The sequence below is a fragment of the Drosophila arizonae genome, chromosome 2, assembly GCF_054131065.1.
Source record: "Drosophila arizonae isolate 15081-1271.41 chromosome 2, UAZ_ARI_1.0, whole genome shotgun sequence".
NCBI classification, from domain to species: Eukaryota; Metazoa; Arthropoda; class Insecta; order Diptera; family Drosophilidae; genus Drosophila; species Drosophila arizonae.
Window position 1 is genome coordinate 1,416,417 of NC_142922.1, and position 23,993 is coordinate 1,440,409.

Genomic DNA, 23,993 nt, shown 5'->3' on the forward strand with positions numbered 1-23,993 from the left:
GAATTTTTCAGCATATCAACAAAATGCACCATTCAATATGTAGAAAAATGTTAAAAATTCAAAAAAAAAAAAACAAAATTAAATAAAATAAAATCATATCCAATTCAAGAAATTAAATACAAAATTTACTAACTCTGCCTTTGAAAATGTGGTATATATAATAAAAAAAAATGAGCTGTATCTCTACATCTGCTATTGGGGTAGATCTTTGCCTTCAGTGCAGTTCGTCGGAGCTCTACAAAGACAGTTTAATCTATAAATTTCAGTATTCATTATGAAAGCAAATCACAATAATACAAAAAACGTAACAAAACCAAAGCATTTTCATTAAAACTCTCATTAAGTTGCGCAATTATTCCAATGTAACTATTTTAATAACACTAATTTACCTTCAGCTTGCAGCTCTCGCTTTTGCCCTATGCCACAAACTGTAGTGAGTGAGAGAGAGAGAGAGAGAGAGAGAGAAAGAACGAGATTGAAGGAAATAAAATGGAGAATAAAACTGAATCACAAAACATTCATGCGCTGATGAATTCCTGTTTTGCTTTATGCTTATTAACTGCTTTGTTAAGCTCGAATTCTTTATATGAGAGTTGTTATATTCTTTTTTAGTATATAACAGAGCGCGCGGGTCATTAAGAGAGTTGGAGCTGTCGAAGGCGACATTGGGGATGTTTGGCAGAATGAAACTTGCCAAGCTGCGATTGCGGTAGAAACACATTTTATGCTTTGTTAATCTATATGCAAATGTGTATAAATATTTAATAATAATAGTTGAAATAATTGAATTTATGCGACTTCGGCATGAAATTGTGTAAAAACTATAGATAGTAGAAATTTGTTTATATTTATGATCTTCAGACCTCGTTTACTGGTAAAACTCTCATGATTTATAGATGAAATACAAGTTTAAGTAAGAAAGTATTATTATTTTAAATATTATTAAAAGATTTCCATAAGACTCCAAATTAAGCTTGAATCTTGAACTTTACATTCTGGCATATTGAGTTTGTAGGATCGTATATAGTATAATACTATATGTGGCATATGCTTAACATGTGTCGAGAATTTTCTGTGTTTAAGAGTGAATTTTTTGATAATTATAAAATTATATATATAGCAATTACCATAAGCTACACAATATCATATGCCAATCGATAAACTGTCATAAGAACATAAGGTTTTAATTTCAATTTTAATTCAACTTAGCCAATTTCAGTTTTAATTCAACTGAAGCTAACCAAAATCCACAATCGCAAATATCATTCTAAACATATTTTGCACTCCACCCGAATTTTGAATATATGTCTCTGCGGCTACCAAGAGAAATTAATTTAATATATTGTTTTATAACATTCAACAGCAACAACAAGCAAAACACCAAAATATTTATAAACAAACAGCGCTGACAATGCTTAAGCCCTCCAAATCCCTTTAAATTAATTGCCCGAGCAATTATTATAATCCAGTTCACAGATTAACACAAATCCCATCATAATTAGCAATTCAATGAAAACAATTAAATTTGCGAAGGTTTTTTGGGTAAGTTTTTCTCTATAGATGCCGTCGGCTTTAAGGTCTTTTGGGGCTTAGGGTTGAGATTTTGATAATTTATGCGAGTTTTGTAATGAGATGAAAATGCAACGCAATTGAGTTGAATTTGACTTCAAATCTCAACAAGGAAAACAGGTCGAAAAGACGGAAAATCGATTCTTTTTGTACCACAAAAGAAAATTCAAAGTTGACTGGGGAATATTTAGAATATACAAAAGGAAAATGTAATATATTTGCTATATCTAAAAATCTATGACAGCTGAGAAACTTTACACTTACAGAGTCTACCCCTCACCTTAAGTTTAGCTATTTGAACTATGTTATTTTAATTATATATAAAACTATAGAAAACTATCTATAGATAGAGTTGTTACTTTAGATATGCCACTAGGGAAATGTCCAGTTGCTTTCGCTCAGAGTTTCTCAGAGTTGGCTACATTGAGATTATTTAGTGACTTTGGTTCGTTTGGCGTTACAGGTGACTCAGCCGTATCCACGGGATCGCCGCGCTTCAGCCAGAACGGCGCCAGGCGCAGCATCAGAATGGCGCCCAATGGCGCTGTGAATATAATCGCCAGCACCGAAATGATGAGCACGTTATTGGGCAGGGACATGTCAATTGTGCCGTCGAACGAGCGAGCCAAATCCAGGGCGACGGGGCCCAAGGCAGCCTGCAAAGAAGAGGAAATAAAAGTTACAAAAGCACTTACGCTGCGTATACGTAATATAATATGCAAGCTTAGCTTGCAAATCTCGCATACGAAAGGCGGCTTCATTTCGAGAAAAGCTTACATTCCGAAGCACTTGGCACACCGCTTATTAAGCAACATTTAAGTAGTACACAAAGCCCTGGTCAGAGGTTTTTTATTCATATATATTATAGCCTGCTGGGTATAGAGGTATATAATAGTGCTGAGGCAATGTGTGTAACAGGCAGAGACACTTAAAGGGTTTGCTGGGCTTATATTTATAAATCGTTATATAACATATCCTGTATCACTACAAAATTGCAGAAATAGAACTCATTTCAAATATTATAGCCTTGATATGTGGGACACTCACATATTAAGCCATCATAGTCAAATCCTGAAAATTTCACTAGGATCATACAACTAGATCCTGAGTTCAATCAAGCTAGTTATCACACTAAAGTGCTACAGGCATTGCCAATGTGGCATGTCTATGTTATATGTATGTACTCAATAAGTCTATAATGATTCAACTATGTATATTCTCTACACATATTACAAGGTATCTGCTAATCGGTCACTCTCAACTTTTATATTTCGAATGAGTCCGCAATAAAAGAAAGGCATGAGAAAACCGCGCCAGCAACAACCGTTAGTTAGGTGAGCGAATGTAACGTTTTCATTTCGGCCAACCACAAAGAGGGAAACGCCACATAAGCGCGTAAGCAAAGGCAAGGCACACACACACAGACACACAATGTGAACAAAATGTCCTCTTGCGGTTCAACTGCAGACAATTGTCAAGAGCTGCTGCTGCAGCATCACAAACAACAACAACAACACGATCATGCGAAAATACGAATAACTTTGGGTTTTTGAGGAAAACAACATAACCCAAATAATGGCTGACCGAGAAAGCCAGGGGTACGGGTAATGTCCGGCACCGAAGCCAAACTGAACCAAGTATGATGACTGGAGAGGTCTATGCACGACTAGCGTATACCCTAGCCATATATTTTGAATTTGTGTACTCGTTAAAAAATACTATAAAAAGTAAAGGTAGAGTCTCTAGCTATAATTGCCTTCAAGCTAGGCCTCAACAACATATTTCAATATGATTTTTTATCGATATTATGAGAACGGGCTAAGATATTGAAGAAAAATAAAATAATTGTATAACGTATGGCATATTACGATATGCATATCACATTTCAAGTCTATAGCTGTTGACCTTCCAAGGATCGACGCAATTATATGCCAGCTGCTCAGAACTAGAGCAACTCATTTCACTCTGATCAATTATATATTTTTAGCAGCTGCCGTGCTCTGCAATATTTTATTCTGCTATCAGATATGCATTATACTAAAAAAAACCCATACACCAAAGTCTACAGGGTATATTGAAAAAGTTGCACTATTACATTGTGCCACACTATGGCGTAGAGCAGCCGCAACGCCGTAGCTGTTGTTGAATATGTTAACTTACTTGGACAGTTGCTTTGGGGAAACCGGAAATTGTAATATAGGCACGCTCCCTGCTCGACAGATTTCCGCCATATGTAGATAAATATGCAAAAGCCAAGCGTGCCTGCAAGGAAGCAAAACAAAACGGAAAAAGAGTTTTAAATTTGCGTCTTAAAGTATTTCAGCATGAGCGCAATTTGCCAGCATAGCCAATTACCAAACTGCCGAGCAATACAATCAGCACTCCGTAGCCAATGACGCGTCCTTCGAGCACAGCGAAATTGATCTCCTTGCCAATGAGCGCAAATGAGACGGGCTTCAGGAATTTCCACAGCACATCCAGACGCTTCGGCACACTTGCCTAGAGATTGAATAGAATTTTGAACCCGAATTCACATTTCGAATGGAACAGCTCCAATCCGAGCTGAGCGAGCTTACGATTTCATACGCCTGCTGCTGCTGTGGCGTCATCTTGAGCACCTCCCGCTTCCAGCCGACGCCCGCTATGCAGGCCAGCATAACACAGCCGAGAGGACCAGCCGATGTATAGCCAATGGCTCGACTGCCCATCACGGCTATTGTGCCGCCCAGCACAGTCAGGACAAAGCGCAGTCCGTTCGCATAGACCTAATAAAGAGATGAGACGGGAGGAGATAAAGTAGAAACATGAGTGAAAATTTTGTTTCCGAGCTAGCAGAAGGGAAAATCAACGCAGTAACCAGTATAGTTCTTCATTAAATTTCATTTTGCTCCGCTTCATTCTCAATTGCATTATGCTCGCCTAGGACATTCACATTAACTATTTTCCTGAACTTCGGGCTAATAATGCATGGCCTCACGTTCGACTCTGCAGCCAAGGATATTTTTCGGTTACATGCATTTTCAGCTTACTTCTGTAATACTTTCATTTCAATTCTATGCTTCCCTTACTTACTTCTACAAATATATTCTACACAACACGTCTCCTCTTTAGTTTTAAATAGAGTTTTTCAAATTTTTATCTGATGTGAACAAATTATTTATTTTTCTATACTATTCTATTCATTCGTATTGTATTGGAATAGTTAGTATAGGTCAGCTTTGTTCTTCTCTCTTAAAATATTATATATCTGTGCCTTCTATGAATATACCAAAAGCTGCCTTGGTATAGTTTGAACATAGAAAATCGGACGGAAAGTCTGCAAGACAAATAAAATTATGAGTAAAATAAGTTTCCATCGAATTTGTTGCTCTAGGCATTCAGGTATGTATATACTCTTCCGTTTCTAGATCTAATATTTTGAAAGATCATATAGTTAAAAATGTTCTCTATGTAAAGCGATCGTAAAACCTAGCCCCTCGCTTAATTTTTTAAACAGTGTATTAAATACCAAAAGCAGTAATTTCTAGTTAAAAAAAAATGTTTTCTAGAACGTGTTGGCTGTAAACGAGACACTTACACACAGTCAGGCACAGTCAGGCCCGTCCACCCACACACAAACGCACACACACACACACACACACGCAGTGACAATAAATAGAATGTATGCAGGAATCTTAAGAGTGGAGAAGCAGCAAGCGTGGAGCACAGCATGACATTTTTGTACACTTTAGCAATTTTTGCTCTGTGGCAAGTGGAAATGTTGCAGAGGAAAACAAAAGTTATGAGTGGTCTATGTATGCGAGAGAGAGAGAAAGAGAGAGAGAAAGAGAGAGAGATGGTGGCATATGCATTTCCGTGCAAGTTCAAAAGGCAGTTCAGTGCCACCCATGGCGTTTGATTATGCGCACCATTAGCGGTGTAAGTTGCAGCAATGAGTTTTGTGGCTGCGGCTGCAATGGAAGAGCTGCAGCTCCTGCTCCGACTTCAGCTAGCACCGACTGCCGGCTGCACAGCATAGCCAAGCATAGCCCAGCTCCGTGCAGCTGTGTCATAAGTTTCCAGGGATGTTGCCGGCAGTAACTGTCGTCGCAAATGTCGCCAGCTTCGGTGGCAGCGTCGACAACGCGTCGTCGCTTTGAATCTAAGTGTATTTTTATGCAAAATGCGCCCAAAATACACTCACACGCACACACACATGGACACGGACACAAAGACTCGCAAATTTCTCTTATACATATTCTGTTATATACATATAGATGTTATATAAAAGAAGCTGCAGTTCTAGCACACATGCGAGAGAGAAGGAGCGAAACTTTTGAGCGCCACGTTTTATGCCATTAAATGCTCTGATTGAGTGTGTAGAAGTGTTCACTGAACAGCGTGATGCAGTGAAAGTCAACTATAGCTGCGAGGGTGGTCACAGAAGTAACAGCAGAGAGAGAGAGAGAGAGAGAGAGAGAGAGGGGTGGAATGTGTGACTGGATAAAATTTGTAAAAGCTTGAATTTGTTACTCTTCTAGAATCTAGAATCGGGATCCAGATTGAATACTATTTGGAAAATTTTAGCATATTTGTGATATGGTGCAAATTATTCACAATATTTGATCGATGTTGAATTAGTCTAGACTTTATATGATGTAATTTTTAACTACATAGTTTTGGCTTGCTTCAACAAATACCACAGTATTTAAAATGATGAAATAATATCAAATTGTCGATTTTTATCGATACCAACGAAAAAAGATTTTCTAGTTCCATGTCTCTAGCTTTTAGACAAACATTCAGTCGGACAATCGCACAGATGGTCAGAGAGTCGGATATACAGACGGACATACGACGCATTCCTACATATACTTTATGGGGTCAGCTAAGACTTCTACAATTACATAAAAGCCACTTAAATAGTCATTTTCAATGAATTCGAGGTATAAGAATACAAATTTATGGTTCTTCTAGCAGCATCCACTTAGTTGAGTCTGCCTCAAACTAATTTGTTATTAAAAAATATAAAAATAGTATCGTCATTTGAAAGTTAGCTAAGGGAACTCTCTGGCAATTTTAGTAGTATCCAAATAATAGTTCATCAAAATTCCTTCGACTTTTTTTTACTAAGCCATAAACGTTATAAGCACCCCTCGTGCATATAGACATTGAGTGGCTGCCATGCTTACCGCATTTCGCGATGGCAAATAGTGTAGCAGCATGCCATATAGATAGCCGAAAACAAGTCCAATTCCAATACCAATGGGTCCTTGCAATAGTTTCTGCAGCAGCGGGTCTGTAAGCAGGCAAACAAGCAAGCATGTGAGTACCCCTTGCCAGGGGCAGGCAGACAGACAGTTCATATTCGGCTGTCACGTACTTGTTGAGAATATCATGCTGATAACGGCGCCGAACAGGAAAATGGCCACGACATCGTTGCACGTGGTCATTGCATAGATGAGTGTGTGAATGCCGCTGTTCAGGCCCAATCGATCCTCCTTCAGCTTCAGCATGACTGTGACAACCACATTCGGCGAGACGGCCGTGATGACCAGCCTAGAAGATAAACAACCCACATAAATACATATCCATATATACATATATATATAAACATATATATCTGTCATCTTCAGTTCAGTTTGTCTGCTCATGTTGTACTTACCCCAGGGCTAGGCCCCACAGCCAGGGCATGGAGAGTGTGAAGTAGGCCAGCACGGCTATTATGGCCACCTCAGCTATTGTTGGCAGTAACGTCAGTCGCAGTATCATTAGCCACAATCGACGAAAAGCGCCAGCATCCAGCCCCAGGCCAGCCAACAGCATAATATTTATCAAAGCTAATTCTCTGCAATAAAAGAGCACAAAGAACACTTTACTACAGAGCTGATAAAAGGATTGACTATTGTTGGTTATGCATTTGTTGAAACTATTATTGACGCTTATAGAGAATTTGAACGCAAAAGCAGTTAATGTCCTTTACACATTAAGCACCGCATTTATAGAGATTAATACCTGAGCTTCAGCTTAAACCAAGCTTACGATTATTTTTTCTATTTTATGGCACTCTATTAGAAAGCGTTACAAAACTGTTATACATGTATGGTGGAAAATTTTGAAAGCTAAGCTTATAGCAAAGGCTGATGTTAATCTATCGATTATTGTTATCGAAGCTGGGATTTGTGCGACACTCATTTTTATTGCCCTAAAAATCTCAAAAGCATAACTGTTATACTAAACTGTTATACCTTACCATTTTAGTCCCTCCCACACTTACCTTAAAAACAATTCGAAGCGTTCGTAGCCCTCGAAGTTGGCAAAGCCCACATTAGTGTAGAGTACACCGAAGAAGAGCATGCCCAGCATGTCGGGCAGATGAATGAAGGTCACCAGTATGCCAGTTATTTGTGCACCCACAAACAGTAATATAATGCGCATGATGGTCGTACTTGGAGCCGCATAGCTGGGCAATATTGCCATGGCCAATGTCCAGAGGCCCAGAAAAATGGCGAACAGCGCGACATGTTCCGAGACGAGACTCCAGTGTAAGACTAAATGCCGCCACCTATATGAGAGAGTTGTAAATGGAGCAGAGGTAATGTTTTATATGAGCTATATTCATAATGATACCCTGGGATCTATACAAAGCGTATATTGGTTTTGAGTGATTGTATGTAGTAGTAGTAGAAGGTGTACAAGACATTATAGAATATACATATGTATATATGCAACATTAAGATGATAAAAATTATTCGATATTGTCTTGTTCGGCTAATCATTGATTGTACGCTAATCTCGAGAACTATCTGAACATTAAATTTGTAACTTTGTATACATATTGTGATATGTCAAACGCAGTGTTGTTTAAATATTTTTCTTCATTCCAGTTACATAATAATATGATATGGCTTTCATTTATAATTTTTTGTTGTAATGTCACCGAGCTCTGATTAATTGTTTGCTGATTCTACTTCCCTACATTCTATATATCAAATATTTATATCTGATATGGCATATATACAGTCTGTTTGTATAGAAGATGATTTCAAGCGAAAACTATAAATAAACTCTAGAGTATATCAGGGTCATAAACTCCCCATATAATCTTAGCTCTTATATTTCTCTGTATTCCCCCTGGCTCACCTAAAACCCCCTTTCGTGTCAGCTGCCGAATTTATAATAGACAAATTGCTTTTAATTGTTTCCTTTGTGTGGGTATAAAAAGCCTTCGGCTCAGCTCCGTCTCGACTAGAAATGACTACGCAAACAGAGCGCACAGACGCCATTAACTGGGTATTGAGGATAATGCGCCTTGGAGGACTCTGGCCGCTGTCGACGTCCAGAGAGGAGCCCCCGTTGCTGGCATTCCTAAAAGTCAACTACCGTTATGCGCTACACGTGCCAATCACATTCACTTTCATTGGACTCATGTGGCTGGAGGCGTTTGTGTCCAACAACCTGGAACAGGCCGGCCAAGTGCTCTACATGTCGCTGACAGAAATCGCGCTGGTTGTGAAAATTTTGAACATCTGGTATCGGAGCACAGCTGCCCGGCGGATAATGGGCCACATGAAGCACTCAAGCGACTACGAGCTGCAGTCGGAGCAGGAGCACAGCTATTGGCAGCAGCAGCAAAGGCTCTTCAAATGCTATTTCTATTTGTTTCTGCTCGCGAGTCTGGGCGTGGTCTACAGCAGCTGCATTGGCGTTCTGTTTCTGCACGACTACGAGCTACCCTTTGATTACTTTGTGCCCTTCGACTATCGCAATGAGCGCAGATACTACTATGCCTACGGCTACAGCCTGATTGGGATGACTGTGACGAGTGTCTCGAATGTTTGCCTCGATGCACTCGGCTGCTATTTTCTCTTTCACCTATCCCTGCTCTATCGCCTGTTGGGCACCCGAGTGAGGGGACTGGAGTATGCCGCTGGTGAAGCGGAATTCAAAGAGAAATTGGTCATCATTTTCAAGCTACACAATCGCATACGCAAGTAAATTGAGCTGAGTACGACATGTCGTATACTTAATCTCTGTTTTCCTTCAGCTTAACTTTCCAGATCGAGACTTTGGTCTCGCCCTACGTTCTCTCCCAGATCGTGCTGAGCGCCTTCATCATCTGCTTCAGCGGCTATCGCCTGCAGCACGTGGGCATCCGCGCCAATCCGGGCCAGTTCATATCCATGCTGCAGTTCCTCAGTGTCATGGTGCTCGAGATATTCCTGCCCTGCTACTTCGGCAACGAGGTCACCGTCTATGCCCATCAGCTGACCAACGACGTCTACAACACCAACTGGCCGCAGTGCGACAAGCGCAGCCGGCAGCTGCTCATCGCCTACATGGAGCACCTCAAGAAACCCACCAAGATTCGGGCTGGCTATTTCTTCGAGGTTGGATTGCCCATTTTCGTTAAGGTTGTCGTCAGATATTCAATATTCACTACTTAGTATACCTAATCGAAATATATTATCTACCCATTTTCCTTTGCAGACCATGAACAATGCTTACAGCTTCTTTGCCCTACTCCTCAATGCTTCGAAGAAAACTTGATTACTTTGTGAATCCTGCAATCTAATTATATAATTTAACGAATTTGTTATAAAATATCACAAATAAAATGCAATTAAAAACCAAACTTTGTCTACTGTCTGTATTCTAGTTTTTATGGAATGTTTCAGGTACCCATTGCAAATATCTGACAAATCTACAGAGGGAAAAAACACCCTTAGATATGATGAATAATGAAATGCTAAAGCTCTATACACCCTTTAGCTCATGAATATGTCTGTTTATGCCCCTGTTCATCCCTGATTATGATATTATGATCTATTATGGCTTAGGACTACGCGAAACTTATCAAATCAAAATTTATATAGGGCAGGATGATGACAAAATTTAATTTTGCTTCGGTAAAGTTTTACATATATGCAACTCAGGAACTTAGATACATTTATGACATAAATTTTATATATAAGGGAATAGAAGAATAGATATTGAGATGATAATCTATCCCAAATGTCAAGCATATCGGAGTTTCACTTTTCAAATATTAAATTTCTTAAAAGAAACAGTTAATTTGAGACACCTTTGCGCTCATGCCGAGCCATATATTGTCAAGGCCAGAGTTATCCAAGCACTGAATGGTATTTGAAAATATTATCAGTGAGAAATCGCGTGACTCAGTCAATAAACGATTAATAACAATTAGGGTTATTTAATATGTCAACGAGCTAATTATTGTAATTGGAACTTGGTTTTAAATACGTAAATATGACGAGCAATTAGAAATGCGAGCAGGGCTGGCAGCTCTTGATGAACGGAACTAGTTCATTTTGAACGAAAACTCACATTAATCATTGCAATTAATGAGATTTGGATTCAATCTAGAACAAGTATAACAGTTCAGCTGGGAACTAAAGTAAGCTCGATGAAATGACTGTAAATGAAAGAGGGTTGACATGGAGAAAGGCGGAGAGGGGCGAGAAAAAGAGAGAGAGAGAGAGAGAGAGACAGTATGGCATCTGAAGTTTTGAATATACAAGTTGTATTTGAGAGGCATTTATAAAATTTTCATGATGTTTAACCGAAGCCACAAAGTCTATAAAAGCAGCTAATTTCTAGCTGCTAACTAGGCATTGAGTGCTAAGAGCTTTAGGGAAAATGTCAGATACTATGGACCGCATACTGGCCATACGGAAGATAGTTACAGTTAGCCGTTGGTTTGGCCTCTGGAAGTGGCGAAATGAGGACAATGGATGCCAGATAATGAGGAAAATCTATCCATTTATTCTGCATCTGCCACTGAGCTTCACTTACACAGCGCTCATGTGGATGGAAGTGATTAGATCTGAGGACGTGACGCAGGCTGGCAATGTTCTATACATGGCGCTGACGGTGCTCGTAATGCTCGTCAAGATTTTTAACATCTGGTACGGACGCCAAGAGGCCTTTGCCTTCATCGATGAGCTGGAACGGCATGAAATCTACAAATTGCTGAGAAGTGAAGAATTCGTGTTCTGGAAGCGCGAGCAGAAATCGTTTCAGCGCATCTTCTACACCTACATCGCAGGCACCGTAGCAGTTGCCTTGACTGGCTACTTGAGCGTGCTCTACCAGGAGTCGTACGAACTGCCCTTCACCTATTACGTGCCCTTCGAGTGGCAGAATCCGCAGCTCTACTACTACGCCTGGGGCTACAATGTGCTGGCCATGAGCTTGTCCTGCCTCTCCAACTGCCTGCTGGATACGATGGGCTGTTACTTCATGTTTCACATAGCTCTGCTCTATCGGCTCATGAATCGACGTCTGCTGGCGCTGAGGGAAGCGCCCGAGGTGAAGGCTGTTCCAGAGTTGCGACACCTCTTTCAGCTGCACAAGCGCGTTCGCAGTCTCACAAAGCAATGTGAGACCCTGGTCTCGCCCTACGTTGTCTCGCAGGTTGTACTGAGCGCTTTAATCATTTGCTTCAGCCTCTATCGTGTGGTGCAAATGGGCAAGTCGAGCACAGGCGGCTTAGCGACGACTCTACAGTTCGTGGGCGTGATGATTGTGCAAATCTTTCTGCCCTGCTACTATGGCAACGAATTGACCGTCTCGGCTAATCAGCTGACAAACAGCGTATTTAACACCAATTGGCTGGAGTATTCGGTGACTACGCGAAAAATCCTCAACTGCTATATGGAGTTCCTGAAACGTCCTGTCAAACTGCGTGCGGGCATGTTCTTTGAAATAGGTCTGCCCATATTTATGAAGGTCAGCATAGCCCAATATTCATCATCTATTCATCTTAATTAATTACCCCTTTGTCTGCAGACCATCAATAATGCATACAGCTTTCTGGCCTTGCTCATCAATTTGTCCAAGTAGCCGCTGTGCCCCGGAGCTTCACCTCACCCACCTCACACAATCTCTCTGATGCTCTCTAGTCGACTTTAATAATTGCCCCACTCATTTCAATGCTGTCTCTAAACCCAAAAACTAGGCACATCAACGCTGCGCATAAAAGCTTAACACCAAGCCCCCAAAAAAAAAGAAAAAACAGGAGAAGTTGAAGCAGCAGCAGAGTCCTAACCCAGACGAGGCAACGGAAACACTTTTTGACAATATATATAGACACTGACAGTGCAACATTTGCAGCACATAAAATAAACACAAAGCAAAATGTAATGTATAACAACAATAAGCAACAAGCTCAACAACAAGTAGGCGTGAATGCGTTGGGTGTACACGACTAGCAGATACCCGAAGACCGTCATCAAGGCATATGCTATGCACACACAGACACACACACAAACATAAGCTCCACATACTGATGAGGCTGTTTTTCCCTCCGTTCTCTACTATGATAAATGGTTTAATTGAACTCTGGTTCCAGATATCCCATTTGAACGAAATGCTCAGTGCATGACTATGACAGCCAAATTTGTATGTGCTTTAAGCCTGAGCGTCTGTCATTTGGAATGAGTTATTTTATAAATTCCTTGGGCGGATAAGTAAGTAACCAAAAATGGAAATATTGCTGTTAGGATGTTAGGATACCTTCTTCCCAAATTGGTAGCAATAGCCTTTATGGTGTTCAAGATATGCATGCAGAAGAAGCAAAGTATTATAATATGATGTTATATGATATTCTGGGATACATATTTCAAGTTTCAAGTATGTTGTTTGTATAGCTCCCGAGATTGTCGTACCTCTGAATATAGACAGAACAGAATTGCATGAATGATTGACGGAATAAATAAGGTCGGATAAGTAGAGGAAGGACCAATGACGAACGGATGAATAATGGACAGGCTAATGAAGAGCTGAAGGTCGAATTAAGAGCGAACTTATGTAAGATAGACCAATGAAGGACATTCTAATGGAGGTCTAATTTAGAAGAAATCTACGAATCAATTAGCAAGGCTATATTAAGTCAGCTTATCAAGTCTATATATATATTATACCTGCTAGGCTCGCTAACCTCTTCTGCTGCATTCGCACAAATCAAGTATACCTCTTTAGCGCGCTCAAAGGGCTCTAGGGTATTTAAGGGATATGCGAAAAACGCGTGCATTGCCAGTGTGCATGCATGTATGTCTAACGGTATTTATGTATGTATGTTTGTGTGCTTGTCTGTGCCGGAAGTGCATTCAAAAGAGTTAAGCAAAAGCGCACACATACACAAAGAGAGCGAGAGCGAGAGAGGGAGAGGGAGAGAGAAAGGCCCAGGGAACTGAGTCCAAAAATGTGCTTAGGCCCCATCAGCCCCTGCAGCAACCCCTGCTCCTGCCCCCGCTTCTGCCCCAGCTACAGCTGCCGCCCCAATGGAGCCTTTTCCACTTACCACTTGGGTCCTTTGTAGTGCTCGCCGTGCGCTGAATAACCCCGGCCATTGGTGTCAGTGTCTGCTGCATTCGGCCGGCTATTGTTGTGTGCTGCATTCGGCGGCGGGTTTGTTAAATTTAATGATGTCGGCGTTAAAATTATTGTTGCTGCATTTTGTGGCTGCGTCTCGGCTCCATCGCGGCCGCCAACGATTTCAGACGAGCCATTATGGTCCTGCTCCTCCTCGGAGAAATTCTGTATGTCTAATTTAGTATGTGATGGCTGAGCGGAACAGTCAGCCGCACTCTTCGCATCGTCGCATTGTGTCATCCTGCTTGGCTGCTGCTTGCCGCGCCTGACTGTAAGTAGCGAAAGCGGGCAAAAACATGTTAAATACTCAAATGTGTTGATCCCATTGGGAGAGCTGTAAGTGGTAAGTGGTAAGCGATAAACCAGGCATACCCAGGACAAGTGACTGCAGCAGCAGGGTATGCTAGTTTTGTGTACAGAGTTAGTAAAGCACATGGATGAGGTTAAATCAATCATAGTTAAGCGCTGGGGCTGATTAGAGTCGATGGGACTGTGGAAGTTAGTGTCTGTTATCGGAAGGAAAGTGAGCCCTTTTCCTAGGAATTGCCTATAGAAATTGACTTGCTCCATTATACTTAGTAAATTGGCTTCTTTAGATATGGAATGAGCGTGTCATGAACTCAGCACATGTACAAAATATTAGTCTTCTAAAATATCAGCATCTATTCCATACTTCCCCCTACTCCCTACTCTCTCTACTCAGTTTCCATTTTCCATGAAATCTATGCCAAACTTTAGCTTTCTTAGCATATGTATGGTATTTAATCTATATGTTATATGGATTGTCTTTTTCAATTTTGTTTGCCCTTTTATCACATTGCTTTTCCATCATCCTTTATCCAATTTCAATATCCCATTGAATCATACACATGGCATCACATGTAAGATACTTTCAACAATAGTTCGACACAACTTACAGGGTATCTGCTAGCCATTCACTCTTCAACAAAACCCTCTTTCTTGTTTCTCCCATTGTTCTTCTACTTTCCTGTTGCCTGTCTAACCTACAACACAGCAAATTGGTTATAAGTGCCAGAATGTTGCATTTTGCATTCATCTGTTTAGCTCATGCATAAGTAAAGAGCGCGGAGGAGGAGGAGGAGGAGGAGGAGCAGACGACAGCAAGACGACATCTGCAACGCCCCCACCGCCCTGTCTCACGTTTGAATTGTAAAATTCAACAACGGCGCAGCAGCGGAATACCTCAAGACGTTGCTGTGATGACAGCCAACTCTGAAGATTGCAACAGCGATTGACAGTCGCTGATTGCGCTCAACTGCGATGGCAGCAGGAGCAGCAGCAGCAGCAGCAGCAAAGGTGAAGCTTGACAGAACAGTTAAGAAAGTTCTGGTCGAGTGTATCCGACTAGGAGATACCTAGCACAGATGCTGCATTTGTAGATATTATAATAAGATTGTTGTATAACACATACATGAACTCATATGGAATATGAGATGACTGATTGAACTCTGGTTCTAGATGTAAGATCTCAATGAACTTTTAAGAGCATGAATAAAATCTATCAGCTTGTGTGTATCTTAGCTCTATCTATCTATCCCTCTATCTAACGAATAATTTTCGTAATTACAATCTTATGGCCTTATACGCTTTAAAAATCAATTATAAAGATTTATCGATATCTAGATTTATCGATAGCAGGAAAATGTTCTCAGATATTGTAAGTAAATGTCAGCTTTCTCTATATGGGGTATATACAAATATACGTTTGAAACGGCAGGTCTAGAGTTTGTATAGTTTCCGACTTTGCTGCATAGTCTGAAAGACGGAAAGATGGGAATATTAACATGTTGGAATCGACTTAATTTCATTCGAGAACTTATCAACTGGATGGCTTCATCCACTTCTTCTACAAACCACAAGCCAATGACATCAACTCCAACACACCCCATTTACCCACTTTCGAAAGGGGTACTCAAAAGTCTAGCCATAGTTGTCCTGGGCTGAGTTGGGTTAAAGTGCTCCTATCGCTGCCTTCCGACCTGGCGATGTCAACACGCCACCAAATTGGCATATTTGTTGCTGACAACAAACTTCTTTGCAAGATGTCAGCTAATTAGAAATATTTCCAGATTTCGGCTGGGCTCTCTTTTCGGGAAAGAAATAAAACTGGATTCAGTTTAGTTAGCGAGCAAATTCGATGTAATTAGCACTTAATTTGATTTTCTCGCTAACCGGTTTAACATTCGATCGCTCCCAATCATCGTATTTACATATATTTCGACAAATCAATCCATTTGCAGTTTGTCACCGAGCAGCGACGACTTGTTAATTGATTGCTAATATTATTGATGTCGAGCTGGGAGCATTCCTTAACGTGGATCACGTGCCAATTTTGGATTAACCTGTCACGCGACTAGCGAAAACATCTAAATGATCGCCAAGGCTGTCAATTAACATTCGCAGTTTTCTAAAGGCAAAACACATTTCAATTAGATCTAACTGATAAATGACAAGAGATCAATTAACTTGCTGCAAAGTGGAAATGAAAACAACTGAGATCGGTTGCTCTGACTGATCAATTGATGGGAACAATAAAGAGTAGTAGAAGGGCTGCGAATATCGAAGAAAAATTTGATTTATTCTAAGTGAAGTAGACCCAGAATTAAGAATATAAAATGCAAATGAGCTAATATAACTTATCTTATTACATTGCTAGAAAATCGTAGTAGAAGCAAGATAACCTTGAATAAACTAAAAAGGTACTAAAAAAAACATTGCATGAGTGCAATCTTTTTAACTAAGATTAGAGTCTTGAAATGATTTCTCTAGACATGATAAAAGAAATGGTAGTAAAAAGTTGAAAATTAAAGACATTATTGTATATGTTATAAATATAAAAAAAAAAAATGTGGAAGTTTTAGGAAAAATAGTTATAAATATGTTATAAAAGGACAACTTTCAACATATATTTCAAAGTTAAAGTGAATCTCACACAAAGCTAATGTAAAGTATTGCAATTAAATTTTCATTAACTGCAAACTAAGTTGCAGAAACTTTTAGCAACTATGATTATTTTCTCACTTTTATATAAAAAAGATATTAACCTGTTTGCATTTAGTTGGATTGAGTTACTTAAACTAAAAAAAAAGAATAGTAGTTGAAACTTTAAATAGGTATTGACATATTGAATCAATTGACTTCCAACCAATTAAACACTTTTTTCAGATCAAACCCTTTGTAAAGGTAAAATAGTGAAATTAAATAAGCAGTGAATGGCAACGCAGAGTGGAATAGATAAAGAATAGAAATAGTAGCAGTAAGGTAAAAAGAAAAATAATAGTAGAAAATAGTAGTAGAAACACATACAAAATTGCAAAAAAGTCCTAAAAACTGAATATAAATGTACTAAAAATATTTAATCAGTTTACAATCGAATCTACGTATTGCAACAAATCAGTAATCAACAGTTAATATAATGAATGAAAAACTAACTAAATTTCGATCAATTAAAACGCGACGGAATGGTAGTAAATAGGGAAATGAAATCATATTGAACTGTGAAAGTTATCTATGGACGTTTCAGAAAAATGTAATATTCTATACTTAATATTAATAATTGACGTTAATAATCCAAGCATGAAAAATAGTAAAAATTATTTTAAATTTCATCTTAATAGAACCTCAATACTTATTGCTCATTATAATAACAAAAGGAAAATTATTTAACAATATGTCGATTTTGTTGACGTTACATATGATTGAGTTTTATATATAATACGTTACGTAACACTTAAGTTCAACAATTTTATTGGGTTATTCTAAATATCGGGTTATTCAACAATTCACTTAAACACAGGAAAACACAAATTGCACTTAGATTTAGTCGAAAGCATTAACGTAAATCGAACAACTTTCAGGCAACCTACCGCACCGAGACGAAAAGATTAAATGAAATACATATAAAAGATGAATCAAAAGTAAATCTCGCTTATCTCAGATGAGATGCGCCACAGTCGACGCGTCGCGGCGTTCAACTGACAAAAGCTGCAAAACGAATCAGAAACTCCCAAGAACATCTATAGATCTGGGAGAATATTTGCGTTTCTCGTTTGTTTTTCCAATATCTTATGCTAATAAAAAACATAAACGAATTTCTCTCTCTTTGTTCCTCTCTCTCTCTCTCTCTCTCTCTCTCTCTCTCTCTAAAACTCACGCTCTCACTTTACGCTCTTTTAATTTGTGAAAAAAAAAATTATAAATAAAAAACAAAACAATTAATAAGCAACAGCAAACAAAGTCACTGCACGAGCGATGCTAAGATATATTAAGCAAATATTAGATTAAATATACAACAACAAAAAAACTGATCTCGGTAATAAAGAAATTTTAATGCGCTACGGAACAGATATAATAGTTGAAGCTTTGTTTACACGCCAATCAAATTCAAATAAGTACTCAAAGGGTGTGCACGACTAAAAGATACCCTGAATCCTGTCGAAAGGTATTATTCGATCAGTCTACTCAAATGCGTATAGACTCAATTTTACGTAATTAATTTTACATAATACTTTAATGATATACATAAAAATCAATATATATAAAAAAGACTTTAAAGATATAGATATATATTCTTAAGTCGTCTTAATCCGAAAATTCTCTAACTAAATCAATTATAGACTAACAGAAGCATTCTATATCTACACTACATGAGATTCATTCAAACGGAAAATCAATTCCAACAGAAAGTTTTATTATCATGTAAATTTTATTGGTTTATGAAGTTAATTCCAACAAATTATTCATGTAATATTATTACAATTATTGTATGCGGAAAAATGATATCCGACAGAATTGATAATTAGAGTGAATAATTAAATCAATCTATAAAAGGGACCTACAATCTATAAAAAATACATACATATCTATGGTAAATAGATATAAATATTAAATGTGTAAATATATTTGAAAATCTAAACCTATATAGAATATATTAGAAATATTGGGTAGCATCTAATGTCCAGCACTCAATAGTGACGTTGAAACCCTTTAGTTTAGAGCCAATATGCTCCTTTCTCCACGCCGAACGTGTATGTAATAATAATTCATGTGAGTCATAGACTCGAATGGGTAATTAGTTAAGAGAATGTAGCTTCTCACCCAGTGACCCACAAACAGTTCGCAAATTATGTTTACTGGATGTTTGCTTATCAATTAATTAGCCGTAATCAAGAGCAAATATTGATCACATCTTGAACTTGCTCTCTGACTCTCTACTCAGGTGTGTGCGTGTGTGAGTGGGTGTGTGTGCCCCATGAAGTGTTTACAAATTCAATGTGAATTCAACGTTTCAGCTGCAACAAATATTTAACATTGCTTAATTAATTTTAAATGTTTCCACTGTTCGCGCTTGGTTAGTTTCGCTCCACAGCTCCGTTCAACATTTATGAATAATGTGAGGCGTTGCCAAGTTTTGTGGCAGAGCCATTTTCTCACTTTTTTTACACACATTACGAAACGGTTAAATGGGGTGTATTGGTTTTGCCTGAAGGTTTGTAACAGGTGGAAGGAAGGCTCCTTCTTATATAATCAAGAGATAGAACGCAAGCGATCCTGAGATATTTATTTTATATATACATATATGTCTCTCTCTCTCTCGCTCTTTCTTTTCAACTGATGCATATAATATTGCCTAGAAATCTAGTAGCTATAAATATCAATCTTTTGCAAATTGTTTGATTAACTTGGAGATCAACTAAACTAGAGCCGCTAAAGTTGATATTACATATTTATTGGATATATTCATATGTGATAAGAGGATACACACACATGTCAGTTTCATTAAGATCCAACAACTGGAACCAGAGTTCAGTTAGTTTATTGCTCTTATTAGGTAGGGATTACAGAACAGATAAAGTTTCTGCAATGTGAATGTCTATGTATGATTCTATAGAAGAACATGCACTGCTTGCAATATTAAGTCTCTTTCCATGGCCAGGGTATCTGCTAGTCGTGCACTCCCCACCCGTGCACTTCTAGTAGTTTTTTCAATGTGACGCCCAGCTTTTCTGTTGCTTGAAACTTGAACATAAATTGCACAAGGTGTCACCTGAAGATAGCAGGGAGTATGTACAGCTGGCTGCATGGAGCAGGTGAGACGGCAAATTCAGTTTGTGGCCTGCAATTGCGATATTTCACAGAGTTGGAAAAAAGATTTTTATGAACTTTTGGGTTTTTCAAGTTGCCAAAAGTCATTAAGGCTCTCTCTCGCTCTCCCTATGGCAGCAACTTTAAAGATATTCGCTCTTATGGTCCTCTTTTTCTTTGTACACCTACCTAGCCTCTGATTATTACTTTTGATGTCCATTTGGTCAGCATTTACCTGTGCTTCACCTTAGTTTTTTTCTCGTCTCTTGCTGCCATTTTAACTTTCTTCATTTTCCACAACTCTAAAGTGGCTATGAATGAAATATTTTCTAAAACTTTCCCATGCAATTTCTTAGATGAACAAAATTTTTTGATTTCAATTATTACAAAACTTTATTCATAAACAACCAAATGAACTCGGAGAAGCAGCAGTTACACAAAACTAGATGTTTTTACTAAATGTTACACATGAAAGACGAACGGAAAGCAGAACTGAGGTTAAGTGAACTCTATTAAAATTGTATACTATGTGTGAGCTCTTGTTATATGATGAAGTCGGTTTTGCACTGTTATATATCTTACACGTTTATAATTTATTACTTGTCTCTACTCAATTTTCATCATTTCTTTCAGTGTAGTTCATAGTTGTAGTACTATTCATCATCTCTGATTGAAAACATGTTTTCCTTACGTAGCTTCAACCATTCAGTAAATTAAAGATATTACAAACAAAACTTAAAAAAAACTTTATTTTTAAATTATCTTAAGCTACAACTGTCATATGAAAAGTAAAGGAGTACCGAAAAAGCGCGACTAGCTAATACCCTGAACAAAGTTGCTCTAGACCTCTTCAATACACGTAAATATATACGCCGAATAAATAAGCAAAGCTTCATAGCTCTTAGAATTTTACTGGTGGAGGTTGGGTACTAGACCTACGCTTCTTATGAAATTCATGACAGTGAAATATCATTACACAACATTGATATTAGAACCGTTGTGGATTTTTTTAAATGAGGAAGGTATTCTATGCCAAATTAATGAATAATACATATAGTCATATTATGGTCTTTAAGTTATGCTTATAACGATAACAGAAAAAATGAATTTTGATCGATATTATGCAAATCGCATAGTATGTGGAAAAAAGAAATACATTTCCCCTGCATACGATATACAAGAATATGTTTTTATAATGTCTATGGTCTGTGGCTACTATAAGTCCTGAGATCGAAGTATGCAAACAGCCAACTCATTGGAAAGATTGAAAGCTAGATATAATGAGGTTGACTCAAGTAGCTCAACTAGCTAGAATAAGAATATTAGTATGCAAGGGCAACGTCTACTCATCATACCCCATATCAAACACTTTCCCAGGTAAATGTAAACGTTTACACTCGCACAATGAGCCCGCTTGGCCTCTTAATCGAGACACAGCTCAGATAGCTTTGATACAGATGCAGTCAGAGCCATTGCGGGCTAAGAACTCTGGCCCCGTCGGGGCAAATGAGTCAAAGTGAAACGAACTACTGTGTGCACAGGTATGTTTGTGTGTCAAGTGAAATGAGGCGGGCATCTGAGTGCTGAAACAGTTACCTATTCAATGGATAGACCAAAGGGGTTCGCTGATATAGTTACTATAACTATTTATTATGCGTGTGCATGTAAACATGCAAAGATGCACACATGCAGACATGTACATGTGTATGTGTGTATTTGTGCACTTGCATTTACTGCATGCGCATGCAAACGCATCTACATAAATGTAAATACATCTGCGAATGAATGACGCGCGGAGATGCAGAGTTTCATTTATCAACGGTTTGACTGCACGAAGCAAAGTAAATCACTTTTTATGCTCGTTCGAGTGGGTGGAGGAGGAGTATATTGGCTTTGACTTAAGCTGGAAAAATTGCATGTACTCGTGTAATTTTAATTGAAAAATATTTCAGATGAGTTGCATGAGCCCAGCCAGTTGAAGACGGGAATCACTTTGCGGGAGCTAAAGAGCCCTATTTATATTTAGTATATATGTATATATTCATAAGGATCAACGTGTTATAAAAACTTAAAGTTTAGGAAATGGAAAGTCGATTAAAGCAAATAGAATCATCTACTCAGGTAAGTGGATAGCTGAGCACACCTACAGAATCTAAAAATGGATATTAGAGTTCATATTATACATTTAAGAATGCAATAGCAAAAGGATTTTGGTTGATGAATAGCTGATAATTTACATTTGTATAATTTTGTCTATATTAAAGCTCGTCTCTTCCATAGTTTCTAAAGCTATGATCGCAATATTTCTCTTTAACTTTTACTCCTCCCTCCACAAACGAGTATTTAGCAGTCAGGTACTACCCCACCTGCGACTCGCTCACCTGCTCCAGTTTGTGCTTTAAGTACACAACCAGAAAAATTGTCTCGCAAGCTTAAAAGTATGCAACGAAGTTGGAATTTCTCATTTGCAGCCAAAGTTTTCGCTGCGCGTACCAAAAATGTTGTTACAATGCTTCCCAGTTGGCCAAAAACATTAACTGGGCATATTTAAACAGACTTCTGCGTGCTAATTTAAATGCGAGCTCTGGCGTAAATTATGCGAATATTATCAAAGCAAAAATACAATCGAGGGGAAGGCAAATGTAAATGCAATCTAACAATAATAATAATAGTTATTTTCCACAAATGCGCTGCTGTAACAGCCAAAAGGGAGCAAAACTTTGGCTGTGACTCGTTGCAGATGCGGGCGTAAGAGACTAGGAAATACCCAGTAAATAGGATGAGCTACATATATATTAGCTAATATATCACATATAATATAAACAATTTCGGAAAAATAATCATTATAATAATAAATAATAAGTATACCTGTAGCAATGTTATTCGAAAGGTTTCTCTTGTTAGCCGTGTACGATCGAGGCGGAGCCTGCGGTCGCTTTGGGACATTATCTCCCTGCCCAGCCAGAGCTCCGTCGAGCAGATGTTGGGTCTCGGGCTCCAGATCACTCAGTATGTGCTGGGTGACAGTCTCGCTGGCACGGCGCAACATCTGCACAGGTGTGGAATTGGACTCATGATCGCGTGACACCTTCGAATTCTTTGACTCATCCCCATAATTGCTGCGAAAACTTTTCAGTTCTGGCCCCTCGTTGCTCGCCACAATATCATCGACATCTAAATTGATTACAACTTGAATTTGAATGTAAAATGCTTCAGTCTAATTGTAAAATAACACCTATCAATTAATTCACTCACCACTTTCGCTATCCATTTCAGTCTAACTCATTAAACAAAGATCACGAAAATGTATGCGCACTCTTTCACACTCACGCAATTCAATGACTGATTGAAGACGAACAGACTTCAAATACTCACGCGAAAGAGCGCAATGACGAACGTAAGAAACACCCGAGCCAAAGAGAGCACACATGAACAAAACACCGTTATTGGCGCACTAGTAATTCTTACTGTCTATGGCGGCCGCAAAGTCGGCTATGTTCGATTAATTTCGGCAAAACGGATTTTTATTATTTTATTACACCATCAACCGCTTATGTTTGCTCGCAAATAAATTTCAAAGTTAAAGCAAACAAATATCACTGAATGTACACACGCTGAACGCGGAACAGACCCGGCGGCAACGCTTATCGACAAAAAACTATTTGCTAAATACATACATATGTACATACAAGCATGCACACGGTCAAGACAATCGAACTGTAGAACAAGCGAAAGAACAGTGTCTAAGGGTGACTCTGAAATACCCTGTACAAATTTTAGATTGTGGTTATGCGTAAAGATATATAAGTTTTTTTTTTTTATACCCTGAACCCATTGAAAATGGGAAATCAGGGTATAATGGTTTTGTTAAAAGTATGTAACAGGCAGAAGGAGGCGTGGCAGACCCCACAAAGTATATATATTCTTGATCAGGGCGACGAGCT

At 38.6% G+C, this 23,993-nt stretch overlaps 3 protein-coding genes across 7 annotated transcripts; 2 read left to right on the plus strand and 1 right to left on the minus strand.

Annotated features, from left to right (window-relative positions):
* Nucleotides 1-1,755: 1,755 nt before the first annotated feature.
* Nha2 (Na[+]/H[+] hydrogen antiporter 2) lies at nt 1,756-23,705 on the minus strand. 5 transcript variants are annotated; one of them, XM_018000472.2, is made up of 11 exons: nt 23,305-23,705; nt 22,918-23,223; nt 13,874-14,213; nt 7,826-8,113; nt 7,214-7,396; nt 6,932-7,107; nt 6,741-6,847; nt 4,146-4,334; nt 3,925-4,068; nt 3,730-3,831; nt 1,756-2,225 (listed from the first exon to the last, which is right to left on the minus strand). In XM_018000472.2, exons 1-11 carry the CDS (start codon nt 23,318-23,320, stop codon nt 1,968-1,970), a joined length of 2,109 nt encoding a protein of 702 aa, XP_017855961.2. In that variant the 5' UTR covers nt 23,321-23,705; the 3' UTR covers nt 1,756-1,967. The 5 variants fall into 5 exon arrangements, with proteins under 5 accessions (XP_017855961.2, XP_017855960.2, XP_089317893.1 ...); XM_018000471.2 differs by having other exon boundaries at nt 22,918-23,238; XM_089461767.1 differs by lacking the exons at nt 22,918-23,223; nt 23,305-23,705 and adding an exon at nt 17,832-17,990.
* On the plus strand, nt 8,505-10,172 carry Or94a (Odorant receptor 94a). Its single transcript, XM_018003995.2, has 3 exons — nt 8,505-9,542; nt 9,596-9,962; nt 10,039-10,172. Exons 1-3 carry the CDS (start codon nt 8,803-8,805, stop codon nt 10,096-10,098), a joined length of 1,167 nt encoding a protein of 388 aa, XP_017859484.2. The 5' UTR covers nt 8,505-8,802; the 3' UTR covers nt 10,099-10,172.
* Or94b (Odorant receptor 94b) lies at nt 11,202-12,514 on the plus strand. The gene is made up of 2 exons (XM_018000476.2): nt 11,202-12,300; nt 12,361-12,514. The coding sequence occupies exons 1-2, from the start codon at nt 11,209-11,211 to the stop codon at nt 12,412-12,414; spliced, it is 1,146 nt and encodes a 381-aa protein (XP_017855965.1). The 5' UTR covers nt 11,202-11,208; the 3' UTR covers nt 12,415-12,514.
* Nucleotides 23,706-23,993: the final 288 nt, after the last annotated feature.

Coding starts and splice junctions, on each gene's coding strand:
- Nha2 (XM_018000471.2), bottom strand. Junction 4,335..6,740: donor ATTTGCCATCGCGAAATGCG/GTAAGCATGGCA, acceptor TCTCTTTATTAG/GTCTATGCGAACGGACTGCG. Junction 4,069..4,145: donor AGCAGCAGGCGTATGAAATC/GTAAGCTCGCTC, acceptor TTCAATCTCTAG/GCAAGTGTGCCGAAGCGTCT.
- Or94a (XM_018003995.2), top strand. CDS start 8,803: ATGACTACGCAAACAGAGCGCACAGACGCCATTAACTGGGTATTGAGG. Junction 9,543..9,595: donor CTACACAATCGCATACGCAA/GTAAATTGAGCT, acceptor GTTTTCCTTCAG/CTTAACTTTCCAGATCGAGA. Junction 9,963..10,038: donor GATTGCCCATTTTCGTTAAG/GTTGTCGTCAGA, acceptor TTTCCTTTGCAG/ACCATGAACAATGCTTACAG.
- Or94b (XM_018000476.2), top strand. CDS start 11,209: ATGTCAGATACTATGGACCGCATACTGGCCATACGGAAGATAGTTACA. Junction 12,301..12,360: donor GTCTGCCCATATTTATGAAG/GTCAGCATAGCC, acceptor CTTTGTCTGCAG/ACCATCAATAATGCATACAG.